The sequence below is a fragment of the Coregonus clupeaformis genome, chromosome 16 (genome assembly GCF_020615455.1).
Source record: "Coregonus clupeaformis isolate EN_2021a chromosome 16, ASM2061545v1, whole genome shotgun sequence".
Lineage (NCBI taxonomy): Eukaryota > Metazoa > Chordata > Actinopteri > Salmoniformes > Salmonidae > Coregonus > Coregonus clupeaformis.
This window is the reverse complement of record NC_059207.1, coordinates 41,277,685-41,291,078: the sequence shown is the minus strand read 5'-3', so window position 1 is coordinate 41,291,078 and position 13,394 is coordinate 41,277,685. Positions and strand designations below refer to the sequence as shown.

General features: G+C 43.0%; 1 protein-coding gene across 1 annotated transcript; it reads right to left on the bottom strand.

Moving 5' to 3' along the window:
- Positions 1–3,979: 3,979 nt before the first annotated feature.
- On the bottom strand, positions 3,980–6,522 carry LOC121584710 (60S ribosomal protein L35). The gene is made up of 4 exons (XM_041900762.1): positions 6,421–6,522; positions 5,796–5,932; positions 4,914–4,995; positions 3,980–4,462 (listed from the first exon to the last, which is right to left on the bottom strand). Exons 1-4 carry the CDS (start codon positions 6,421–6,423, stop codon positions 4,313–4,315), a joined length of 372 nt encoding a protein of 123 aa, XP_041756696.1. The 5' UTR covers positions 6,424–6,522; the 3' UTR covers positions 3,980–4,312.
- Between the last annotated feature and the right edge of the window lie 6,872 nt (positions 6,523–13,394).

Here is a 13,394-nt window from a genome sequence, read left to right as displayed (position 1 = left end):
CTAACCAAAATATATTTGTAGAGGGTGATAGTGCTTAATGCTGCTGTGAACCATCACAAGTATATCTTTGTTGATGAAGTTGGCTTCAACCTGGCCAAAACTCGACACCGTGGGCAGAACCTCATCGGCCAACGGGCGACCATCTAAGTGCCTGAACAACATGGGGGAAACATCTCCATGTGCGCAGTTATCTCTGAAGATGGTGTGGTAGGACGTAGGCCAGTACTTAGATCCTACCACGCTGCACACCTCAATGTGTTTCTCAATGAAATTGAGCAGGTCTGTCAAGGTGAATGGGTCACCTATGTCATTGTGTGGGACAATGTCAGGTTCCACCATGCAGAGGTGGTTCAGGCATGGTTTCAGGCCCATCCCCGGTTCGTGACCCTATATCTGCCCCCATACTCTCCTTTCCTCAACCCTATTGAGGAATGTTTTCCAGCATGGAGTTGGAAGGTGTACGATCGCCATCCCCATGAGCGTGCCACCCTCCTTCTGGCCATGGATGGTGCCTGCGACGACATCAGTGCAGACCAATGTCAAGCTTGGATTCGCCATGCCAAAAGGTTTTTCCCGTGGTGCATGAACAATGAGGACATTCACTGTGATGAGGATGAGAATTTATGGCCAAATGCATTTAATTTCTTACATTTGATACAGACAGTACACCTATGTTGCAATTTTATCTGAAAAATAAGTTTTTTTTGCATGAATGATTGTAGAGGATGTCTTCATTGATCACACCTTTGATTACACATTGGATAGATATTGTGGACATTTTAGATTTTTTGTCAATTTTGTTGGTTAATGTAAGTGTATTGCCTAATGTGAAAACTGCAATCTACTGTCATTTACAGTACTGTAGCCTATTACTTTCAGCACTTCTAAGGGCGATTTGAAACACGTATCTTGCATTGTTTGCTATTGGATTAACTGGTAGTTAAAACAACTAAATTGCAAAGACATCGTGTTTTGGGGATTAAACCAATGTTCTCATTACATTTCACAATACTTACATTCATCATAAATATTCATAGTTTATATTTCTGCCTATTGTATCTCTGCGTTTAGGGGTCTATATTTCCAAAATGCATTAAGATATCTTAATGTTGTTTATTTGTGTATGTAGTGCAGACAACTGACTTATGTGGCCCATCCTCCCTCCAGCCATTATTCTGCACTATTTGAGTTTAGGGGGTTTCACAATATCTATCAATTTAACTACTTTTGCACCAAAATATTTTTTGCATAAATGGAAGACATTAAAGATTTGAAAACATGGTTTTGTTTTGTTCTACCTCGGGTAAGGGCATCTTAGAACTGTGGAGGCCTTGCCACTAGCCTAATAGGCCCTGTGTTAAACCAGCTCCCATTACAAACCAGTGCAATGATTAGGGTCAAGAACTGGTATTTCCCAACTGAATTTGGCATTGTGCTTAGAGATTTAAATGTGTGGAGCTGCAAACAAATACTTTTTCCTGAACACATGAAATTAGTTCTGTGTTCCCGGAGCTGGCCAGATGACGTGTTAAGTTACATTTTATGGTCAGCTGTAATTTCTGCTGTGTGGTCTTTATTGGACGACCGACAGGACACATTGCTCAAGAGACTTACCGAAGTCAAAATGGAAAACAGTACACACTGTAAAAATGACAGGTGTGGGATGCAAGTTGTCCTTGCAGACAAAAAAGGTTCTGACGTTTCCCTAACTACCTTCCAAATTACGTTTCCTGGTCCCAGAAACTGCATCCATATCCATCAAGTGCAGCCCCATAGTTACTTTTGAGGTGTTGGGCTAATTTAGACTTTCCCACAAGTACATTAAGATCCAGCCTACAGTATACTCTGAAGCCTGCACATCATAGAGTATGGGCAGGGGTGGATTTAAGTGAGAATCATGGAAATGTTGTTCATTACTTACTGACATCCAATTGTTTAACTTCCCTGCGTTTTACAGGGTTTTTTTCCTACTTCCATCTGAGTATTATGAGGATGTTGCACAATACAATACACAGAAAGTATGGTACCATGCTTGTTCATATAGCCCTGATTCCTTTAGTCATCACTTTGTACCTCAAGTACACAAAATCAATATGCAGGATCACAACTGTAACTGGGGACATGTCCCCACCACATTCTGAAATTGCATTTGTCCCCCAGTTTTATCATTGGAATGTGATACAAAACGAGGCAATGGTGTGCTTTAGGACCATGCGGACGCCTCCGAATGGTCGGGTAGGCTGTTTGGAGTGTATATCCGACTGGATTAAATATATATAGACACAGTGGGGAGAACAAGTATTTGATACACTGCCGATTTTGCAGGTTTTCCTACTTACAAAGCATGTAGAGGTTTGTAATTTTTATCATAGGTACACTTCAACTGTGAGAGACGGAATCTAAAACAAAAATCCAGAAAATCACATTGTATGATTTTTAAGTAATTAATTTGCATTTTATTGCATGACATAAGTATTTGATACATCAGAAAAGCAGAACTTAATATTTGGTACAGAAACCTTTGTTTGCAATTACAGAGATCATACGTTTCCTGTAGGTCTTGACCAGGTTTGCACACACTGCAGCAGGGATTTTGGCCCACTCCTTCATACAGACCTTCTCCAGATCCTTCAGGTTTCGGGACTTTCAGCTCCCTCCAAAGATGTTCTATTGGGTTCAGGTCTGGAGACTGGCTAGGCCACTCCAGGACCTTGAGATGCTTCTTACGGAGCCACTCCTTAGTTGCCCTGGTTGTGTGTTTCGGGTCGTTGTCATGCTGGAAGACCCAGCCACGACCCATCTTCAATGCTCTTACTGAGGGAAGGAGGTTGTTGGCCAAGATCTCGCGATACATGGCCCCATCCATCCTCCCCTCAATACGGTGCAGTCGTCCTGTCCCCTTTGCAGAAAAGCATCCCCAAAGAATGATGTTTCCACCTCCATGCTTCACGGTTGGGATGGTGTTCTTGGGGTTGTACTCATCCTTCTTCTTCCTCCAAACACGGCGAGTGGAGTTTAGACCAAAAAGCTCTATTTTTGTCTCATCAGACCACATGACCTTCTCCCATTCCTCCTCTGGATCATCCAGATGGTCATTGGCAAACTTCAGACGGGCCTGGACATGCGCTGGCTTGAGCAGGGGGACCTTGCGTGATCTGCAGGATTTTAATCCATGACGGTGTAGTGTGTTACTAATGGTTTTCTTTGAGACTGTGGTCCCAGCTCTCTTCAGGTCATTGACCAGGTCCTGCCGTGTAGTTCTGGGCTGATCCCTCACCTTCCTCATGATCATTGATGCCCCACGAGGTGAGATCTTGCATGGAGCCCCAGACCGAGGGTGATTGACCGTCATCTTGAGCTTCTTCCATTTTCTAATAATTGCGCCAACAGTTGTTGCCTTCTCACCAAGCTGCTTGCCTATTGTCCTGTAGCCCATCCCAGCCTTGTGCAGGTCTACAATTTTATCCCTGATGTCCTTACACAGCTCTCTGGTCTTGGCCATTGTGGAGAGGTTGGAGTCTGTTTGATTGAGTGTGTGGACAGGTGTCTTTTATACAGGTAACGAGTTCAAACAGGTGCAGTTAATACAGGTAATGAGTGGAGAACAGGAGGGCTTCTTAAAGAAAAACTAACAGGTCTGTGAGAGCCGGAATTCTTACTGGTTGGTAGGTGATCAAATACTTATGTCATGCAATAAAATGCAAATTAATTACTTAACAATCATACAATGTGATTTTCTGGATTTTTGTTTTAGATTCCGTCTCTCACAATTTAAGTGTACCTATGATAAAAATTACAGACCTCTACATGCTTTGTAAGTAGGAAAACCTGCAAAATCGGCAGTGTATCAAATACTTGTTCTCCCCACTCTGTGTGTGTGTGTATATATATATATATATATATATATATATATATATATATATATATATATATATATAATGTCCCCCCAGTTCTAAAACAAAAGTTGCACCCCTGTCAATAACACTCCACAAGTCTTTATTGTCCTGCTATGAAATACAACATTCTTCTGAACAGTATTTTAGCAAAGGCTGTCCCAATTCCAACTAAGAGTATTTTCTAGCACAACAGAATCCTCTTCAGCATACATAACATCCATTATCAGTGCATATTAAGATTGCAAAGTGGATGTAAAATGTCTCACCAAATAATTGCTGAAAATGTTTGCAATCCATATTCCAGCTGCTCACTGAGGCATATATATTACCAAACTAAAGATTCACAAGTACCATCCCTTTACAGAAGACAACATACTTCTCTTTTTAGTCAATTTATTTGTACAAGAGAAACGGCCTTAAGCCTTGACAGCGAATTTGCGAATGGAATAGAGGCGGTCCTTCCTCTGCATCTTCTTGGTTCTGAGAGACTCCTCATGCTTGTTAAGTCTCCTGCGGATGGCACGGGTCTTCCTGGGTCTCAGATCCAGGGGCTTGTACTTCTTACCCTGAAATATGACATTAACAATCAAATTACAAAACACTACATGGGCATTTAAACCAATACTAAAAATTATCCGAACTGTTGCTGCTATTGCATTTTGTTCAATTATGGTCTTCAGCATTTAGCTGGTCTGAATAATCAGGGTTGGCATTCATCCTAGTTCTCAAATATTGAGGTTACATGGGTTACTTTACAAACTAATCTGCAGCATGTTTAACATGTGGTCATGGTTGACAAGACACCATAACTCACACCGTGTGCAGTAGATCACCTGTTGGGTATTGATGACCAGTGGCGAGTCAACATGTAGAATCATCGGGAAATTAACAGAAAATGACAGCCGATCTTGTGTGGTCAGACCCCTGCCCGTTGCTTTTGACCGTTCATCAGCAGGGTCTGTTTTGTCTAACGGATTTGTTAAATACATGTGTGTGTATGGCTGGCATTGCTCTTACCTTGTAGAACTTCCTCAGGTTCTCCTTCTGCGTCTGGTTGATGACAGTCAGAACGCGGGCGATGGATTTGCGGACGACACAGCTAGAGGAAACATAAAAAAAATAAGGGTTTATTAAAATGCAAGGATAAGAAGCCTCAACTTAAAGGGTGTTTGAGATTTGAGCAAAAAGAGAAGCACATTTTATTGCCCTACTGAACCTCAACCTACTGAACCTCAACAAATTAGATACCAATTCTTGGTATACTGTCAAAACACTGCAAAATCGTGGTCATTTTAATTACAAGCCTGAATATTGAATCTAATTACATTTGAACGTGCTCTACCGGTTTGTCTGTGTGCGGTGGTACTTTAGTTGCTCAAAATTTGAGACAATATCCAGAGGAATATCTATCACCTGGCACATGTACAAAACCATGTTAGTATGCATGCATCGAATGCATGTACTTCAGTCTTGTGCATGTCTCTTCAGTAATGAGCAAAGGTCTCGATTGCCACAGACCAGAGTTTGAAGTCTATAATAATACTTTCCTGTGGATATTTTGCATCAAATTTTAACCACTTGAAGGATCAACACCACGGACAATCGCAGAATAAGTTCAAATATAATTGTATTCAACATTCGTGACACACAAGGGACGTGTCGTTTTTTTTCTATGTAAATGTGCGTGGCGTTGCCAACACAATTGAAGGCACGCCATATTCGGTGACTAAAATCCCTGCATACCAAAGCAATATAACCATGACCTTTATCAAATTACAACCGAGAAGCCACTTATTTCTCCACCCTGATGTAGCAATAAATTGTGACCGTGAGAACTATAGCCAACTCAAAACCCAGGCAAGCTCACACTATCATTTCTGCAGTCCAAATAATACTCACATCTTAGAGAGTTTGGAGGCAGCTCCACCAGTAACCTTGGCTACGCGGAGCTGGGACAGCTCTACCTTCAGGTCATCTAGCTGCTTGAGCAGCTCCTCCTTCTTCTTGCCCCGCAGATCTCTAGCCTTGATCTTGCCCTGTGAAGATTGACAATCGGCAGAGTAAATTCGGGAATACATTTAAATATATTAAGTTATTTTGCCAGCGAACTACCCATTTTGTCCACAAATAACGTAAACGTGGCCTGATAATGAATATAACTACTCTAAGTGGCAACATACGTTAACTACATTGAAAGCATTGTTCTGAAATGTTTGATTGCTAACCGACATAACTAGTTAGTTAGCCAACAACCATTTCATTTGCAAGTAGTATAAACATGTTTGATAGTTAGCCGACGTAGCTAACTAGACATCCACGCATTTGCTAGTAGCAGTAGCTTTTAGCTTACTCGCGTATGGTTATTATGATGGCAAGTGACAAATGAAGGACCTCTCTCGAAAAGTCACAACCATAAGTGGCAAGATAAGATGTTTATGCTTATGGATGTTATCAACTGTGGTCGTTTTATGTGGAATAGACAGCGCAATTTTACTGAATTGAAGGAAAGCCGCGAGCCTCTCACCATGATCCTCGTTGCTGTCACAGGAAAAGAAAGAACGACAACGTGTTCGCGCAGAAGCTATCTTCCGGTCTGAGGTGTTCCTTTTGTTGCGAATCGGTGAAATGCCCACAGCGCTCCTTAGTGGATTATGTTGAGAATTACTGTTGCTTACTTTGTTCTGCTGCATCTCTGCTCAGAATCACGAGGATAGTACCAAAAAACCTGCAATGTCCCCAAGAAAAAAGTTATGAAAACAAACCTTTATGTTTACAATCAAAACAAAATATTAAAAAGAAATGAAGACAAAACAAAATAATTTGTAGTGGTAGCGCTTGATAAAATGAGAATTAAGAGAATCTGTTGTCATTGATTAGATGTTTTGTTAAAAACCAGAGTTGAACACATAGCGGAATCAAACAGAAGTGAAAAACAAAATGGAAAAAAAAGTGTGAATAAGGTTTTTTATGTTGACCTTGCAGTAGAGTAGTATGTTATGGGTTCCACGCCGCTGAGTCCCATCAACAGCTCGTGCTGTTTCCGCTGATACACCTCTGGAGCCACGGAGACACCAAACGGGAGCTTGAACCACCTCTTCCTGCCCCAGGGTGTCCAAAAGGTGGTCATGTAGCTGCTGGGCTCGTCAAGCTTGCACTGCAGGAAGGCATCTCTGGCGTCCACGAGCGTGAAGACTCTGGCCTTTGGGAGCTTGTAAAGAACATCCTCCAACGTGGGCATAATGTAATGTGAACGTCTCAGAGCCCGGTTGAGGTGTTTAGGATCTATGCATATCCGTAGCTTGTCTGGTTTCTTGACGATAACCATATTACTTATCCAGTCTGTAGGCTCGGTGACGGATATGATGTGGCCATCTGCTTCGTATTTGTCAAGCTGAGCCTTTGTAGCTGCTTTCATGGCCACTGGTACATTGCGAGGTGCACACTGGACAGGCTGGATTGCTGCATCCAACTCAAAGTGGACTTCGCCGGGAACTGACTCGACCGGTGCGTTGAAGACATCATGGTACTTGCTTAGGAGAGTCTCCTTGCTCAGGGGCCCAGCCTGGACTTTGTCTATAATGTTAAGATCAGCTGGGATGGTGAAGTTAATAAGCCCAAGGCGCTCGCATGTAGAACCTGACAGTAATGGCTGTTGACTAGCCTCAACTATTTCAAACTCAAGAGTGTGTTTCTGGCCACGTAAAACACACTCTGTCACAAACAGGCCTAAAGAGGTCATGAACTGGCCTGAATACAGTTTCAGCTTGGTGCTACTCTGTGTGAGTTTGTCTCTGGGCGCGAGCCTCCTTTTATCTTTAAGGCTCATAACGTTACATGTGGCCCCTGAATCTAGCTGGCATTGCTGTGGTTTATTATTAAGTAGCAGAGTGACAAACCATTTTTTTCCCTTTTGCCCTTACTGCCCCTATGCACTCGCTAGCATATACATCCTCTGTGCTGTTGTTCCCTTCATCTGTGTTTATTTCAATGGAGTGCACTTTACCCTCCTTTCTCTTGCTTTTCATGCAGGCCCTTGCGAAGTGATTAGCTGTACCACAGGATTTGCATATTTTTCCATAGGCTGGGCAGTGTTCTTTTCCTCGTCCATGAGAAATGCCACAATATCGGCATGCATTGGGGTTGTCTACTGCAGAGTTGGCTGTAGTATTAGCATTAGCTGTGGCAAAAGGGAATTTCTTTATTGGCTGCCTGAATGTAGCATTGACATTGTCCATATGTTGCCTTTCTAGCTCCATGGACCTTATCTGTATATCCGTAAGCTCTGCTGCACGGCATGTCTCCACTGCCAAGACTAGTGTCAGGTCACGTTCTCTCAGCAAACGTCTGCGGGTGCCCTCATCAGTTATGCCAAGCACTATCTTGTCTCTGATCAGTTCATCTCTTAAAGCACCATAGTCACATGTAGCTGCCTTTTCCCTTAGCTTAGTGACAAAGCTGTCAATGGACTCCCCGTCCTCCTGTTTGCAACAACCGAAAACATAACGCTCGTAGATAACGTTCTTTGCTGGCTGATGGGCTGGCCCGACTGCAAGGAAGAAACTGCTTTAGCCACCAGAGAATATTGGCCAGTCAAAGAAGAGCTCAGTGTTCAAAACGGAGTAATATTCAAGGGTCAGAGAGTCGTTATTCCCCGGTCTCTGCGCCCTGAGATGTTGGCGCGCGTGCACTCAAGTCACATAGGAGGTGAGGCCTGTTACAGACAAGCACGTGACACACTGTATTGGCCAGGAATGCAGAGTGAAATCAAAGACTATGTCAGTAAATGCACAATCTGCAATGAATATGCCATTGAGCAACAGAGAGAGACGATGATGTCCCACGAGCTACCAATGCGCCCCCTGGCAGATAGTAAGTCTAGATCTCTTCCAGCACAGTGGCAAAGACTTTCTGCTGGTAGTTGATCATTACTCAGACTTCTGGGAGATTGACCTCCTCCCCGACCTCTCAGCAGAGACAACGATCAAACGCTGCAAGGCTCAGTTTGCCCGCTATGGCCAGCCAGATAGGGTAATTTCAGATAATGGACCCCAATTCTCCGGATGTGAGTTCCGAAAATTTGCTGCAGAATGGGAATTCGAGCACGTCACTTCATCACCACGACACCCAAAAGCTAATGGGAAGGCTGAGTCAGCAGTCAAAATTGCAAAGAACCTCTGCAAAAAAGCTCTGCGAGAGGGCAAAGATGCCTGGAAAGCAATCCTGCAATGGCGCAATACCCCGACAGAAGGCATGGATAGCAGCCCGGCCCAGCGCCTCATGGCACGGCGTTTAAAAGCAGCTCTGCCAGTAGCAAGCACTCTCCTGGAGCCATGTGTGGTGACAGACGTGCTGGTGAAGCTACGTCACAGAAGACAGGTCTCCAAGTTCATCTATGACAAATCAGCAAAATACTTACCTGAGCTCAGGGTGGGTGAAACGGTGCGAATGAAGCCACTACCAGGGGACCGGACGGGCCTCTGGAGACTCGGATCCTGTGTACAGAAAGTGGCACCACGCTCCTACTTGGTCGAAGTGAATGGATCACTGTACCGTCGTAACAGGGTTGACCTTCGGATTGCTGAGCCAGCATCCACTCAGAACTCGGATGGTCATAGGGGTCGCATGACAAAAGACGGAACCCCAGCAAGTCACATGGGGCCTGAGGCACTGGGCGAAGAGCCAGGGGATCACAGGTCGGCCACTCCCTCGCCCATCAATACTCCCCTTAGACAGTCAGGTGACACGCCTGTGCGGGAGCCCGCAGTCCACGCAGACAAGCCCCCTGTCTTTTCACGCTGCGGGCGTCTGTCCCAGCCACCAAAAAGACTTAATCTGTAGGTTTCCCATTAGGGATTGTTGACAGACAGAGATAAAAGTGAAGAGAGTATCAAAATGTGTTAAGTGGTTAATAAAAAAAATTAAAAAAATACTTAACTGTTCATGTTGGAAATTACAACTAGGTTTGTTTTGTTAGTGAATTGACAGCTCCTGTCCTATTTTATAAAAGGGAAGATGTTATGGGTGGAAGATGGCACATTGATGCCATCTGTTGGTAAATGTTCATTACTGCAACTCCAGTGTTTTACCGGTGTACTTGAGATACCCGGATGTATTGCAATATACTGAACAAGACTGGTTACTCGCATCAATGCCTCTGCCTCGTTATTTAACATTCAAACATAGTAGTCCCCTGTATCTCAGTTGGTAGAGCATGTCGCATGCAACGCCAGGGTTGTGGGTTCGTTTCCCACAGGGTGCCAGTATGAAAATGTATGCACTAACTGTAAGTCGCTTTGAATACGAGCGTCTGCTAAATGACTAAAATGTAGAGTAAATTGATCTAAACTTGTGATACCAGAAACTATTCAATAACAGGTCACTGTAAATACAGTGTGGTGTTTTGACATCCAATGTAGACCGTGTCCATTTTATGAAGAAAGTTTAAAGGGGAGGACCTAGTTCACACAATGCATCATCCCCTTCGACCTCCCAGCCCCAGGGTTGACTGACCACACAAACCTGATGAATGTGACATCAAATGCTACAGTATTGTAACGCAACCAGACACATGGAGATTTCTCACATGATATGGGAGTAGAATTCAGAGTGCAGACTGGTGTGTTCCTGCCTCATACCATAGCCATTAAGATGGTTCACATTCTATTCATAATGTAGAGAGACAGGTTTTCCTCTGCAGAGATCCAATGCATTCTGGTATAAGGCATGCATACTGTATTAACTGGTCTTTCCTCCAGTACATTGTTAATGCCCTCACATTATACGCTTACAAAAAGGGTCACTTAGTTCTGACAGGATGCCAATGAACAGTGAGACAGAACATCAAGCCAAGACTGGCTACATGGACAGACAGGTACAACATGGTGTAAAATACTGCAAGAGGTCAAACACACCCAGTGATTTATAAAGTTCTCAATGCATACAGTGGCTTGCGAAAGTATTCACCCCCCTTGGCATTTTGTTGCCTTACAACCTGGAATTAAAATGGTTTTTGGGGGGTTTGTATCATTTGATTTACACAACATGCCTACCACTATGAAGATGCAAAATATGTATTATTGTGAAGCAAACAAGAAATAAGACAAAAAAACAGAAAACTTGAGCGTGCATAACTATTCACCCCACCAAAGTCAATACTTTGTAGAGCCACCCTTTGCAGCAATTACAGCTGAAAGTCTCTTGAAGTATGTCTCTATAAGCTTGGCACATCTAGCCACTGGGATTTTTGCTCATTCTTCAAGGCAAAACTGCTCCAGCTCCTTAATAATAATAATAATATGCCATTTAGCAGACGCTTTTATCCAAAGCGACTTACAGTCATGCGTGCATACATTTTTGTGTATGGGTGGTCCCGGGGATCGAACCCACTATCTTGGCGTTACAAGCGCCATGCTCTACCAGCTGAGCTACAGAGGACCACTCCTTCAAGTTGGATGGGTTCTGCTGGTGTACAGCAATCTTTAAGTCATTCCACAGATTCTCAATTGGATTGAGGTCTGGGCTTTGACTAGGCCATTCCAAGACATTTAAATGTTTCCCCTTAAATCACTCGAGTGTTGCTTTAGCAGTATGCTTAGGGTCATTGTCCTGCTGGAAGGTGAACCTCCATCCCAGTCTCAAATCTCTGGAAGACTGAAACAGGTTTCCCTCAAGAATTTCCCTGTATTTAGCGCCATCCATCATTCCTTCAATTCTGACCAGTTTCCCAGCCGATGAAAAACATGGGATGGTGTTCTCCGTGGGATGTTCAAAGTTTCTGATATTTTTTTATAACCCAACCCTGATCTGTACTTCTCCACAACTTTGTCCCTGACCTGTTTGGAGAGCTCCTTGGTCTTCATGGTGCCGCTTGCTTAGTGGTGTTGCAGACTCTGGGGCCTTTTAGAACAGGTGTATAAATACTGCGATCATGTGACAGATCATGTGACACTTAGATTGCGCACACAGGTGGACTTTATTTAACTAATTATGTGACTTCTGAAGGTAATTGGTTGCATCAGATCTTATTTAGGGGCTTCATAGCAAAGGGAGTGAATACATATGCACGCACCACTTTTCCGTTATTAATTTTTTTCATTTCACTTCACCAATTTAAACTATTTTGTGGATGTCCATTACATGAAATCCAATTAAAAATCAATTTAAATTACAGGTTGTAATGCAACAAAATAGGAAAAACACCAAGGGGATGAATACGTTTGCAAGGCACGGTATGTACAGTTTTCATATATAAATAGACATATGGAATGTACTGTTATTTACACAAACACAAGGCAGGTAAAGGTAGAGCACATCCTCCGATAATTCTGATTTAGATAGCTTTCAATAATTATTTAACATATTTAAAAAGTACTCCTCTCCTTTTTACATGACATATATTTTCTCCATTGATATCAAAGACATTGATATATGACTCTCACCTCCCCTTCAGAGAACAGCAAACCTGCATCACAAGTTCTAATTTTAACATGGAATTTTCCTACATTAGCCCTCTGAATTAATATTTTTATAGAAAAAAAACAAATGAAAGACTGTTGTGAAGGGTCCTTCAGAAATCTTGGGGCGTTCCATTCAACTGAAAAGGGGTTGATTGGGGCGGTAGCATTTTCAAGGTTATTATTTTCATGCACTCACAATCCAACAATATCCCTTTCCCAACCATAGAGAAGGGATCATCAACTAGATCCAGCCGCGGCCCAATTTTTTCTTGAAGGGGTGGGGGGGTGGGGTCGGAACATAATTACAAATATTTGTAGACTGCAAATTCACCGCAAGAATCCCAAACAGATCTAATATTTGACTAAAACATTTCAAACCTTGCTTACATTTGTACATTTGTGTCCCTTGTGTATATTTGGGAACAGATTTCCAAAATTAAAATCACTTGGAGCGGATTTCCTGGTGTTTTTACAGTCATGTCCAACAATGACATTTTTTAAATATTTTGTTTTTGTCAGAAAGCTTTGGGCCAAATAAAACCACACGTGAGCCAGATTCGGTCCACGGGCCACCAGTTGGGGAACCCTGCCATAGGTAGTCATTGGCAGTAAATACCGTTTCCTATGTCTAAATTAAAGAAAAAACAGACATTGGAGCACAGAGACATAAATAATATTCTCTGTCAAACAGAGTCGTGACAGTCTGGTAGGCCTGACCCATCCCACACTTAACACCTGGAGAATAAGACATACACTATACATACAAAAGTATGTGGACACCCCTTCAAATTAGTGGATTTGTTATTGTGAAGTGGAAACATCTAGGAGCAGCAACGGCTCAGCCGCAAAATGGTAGGCCACACAAACTCACAGAATGGGACCACCGAGAGCCAGGCCTAATTGCCCAACATCAGTGCCGACCTCACTAATGCTCTTGTGGCTGAATGGAAGCAAGTCCCCGCAGCAATGTTCCAACATCTAGTGGAAAGCCTTCCCAGAAGAGTGGAGGCTGTTATAGCAGCAAAGGAGGGACCAACTCCAT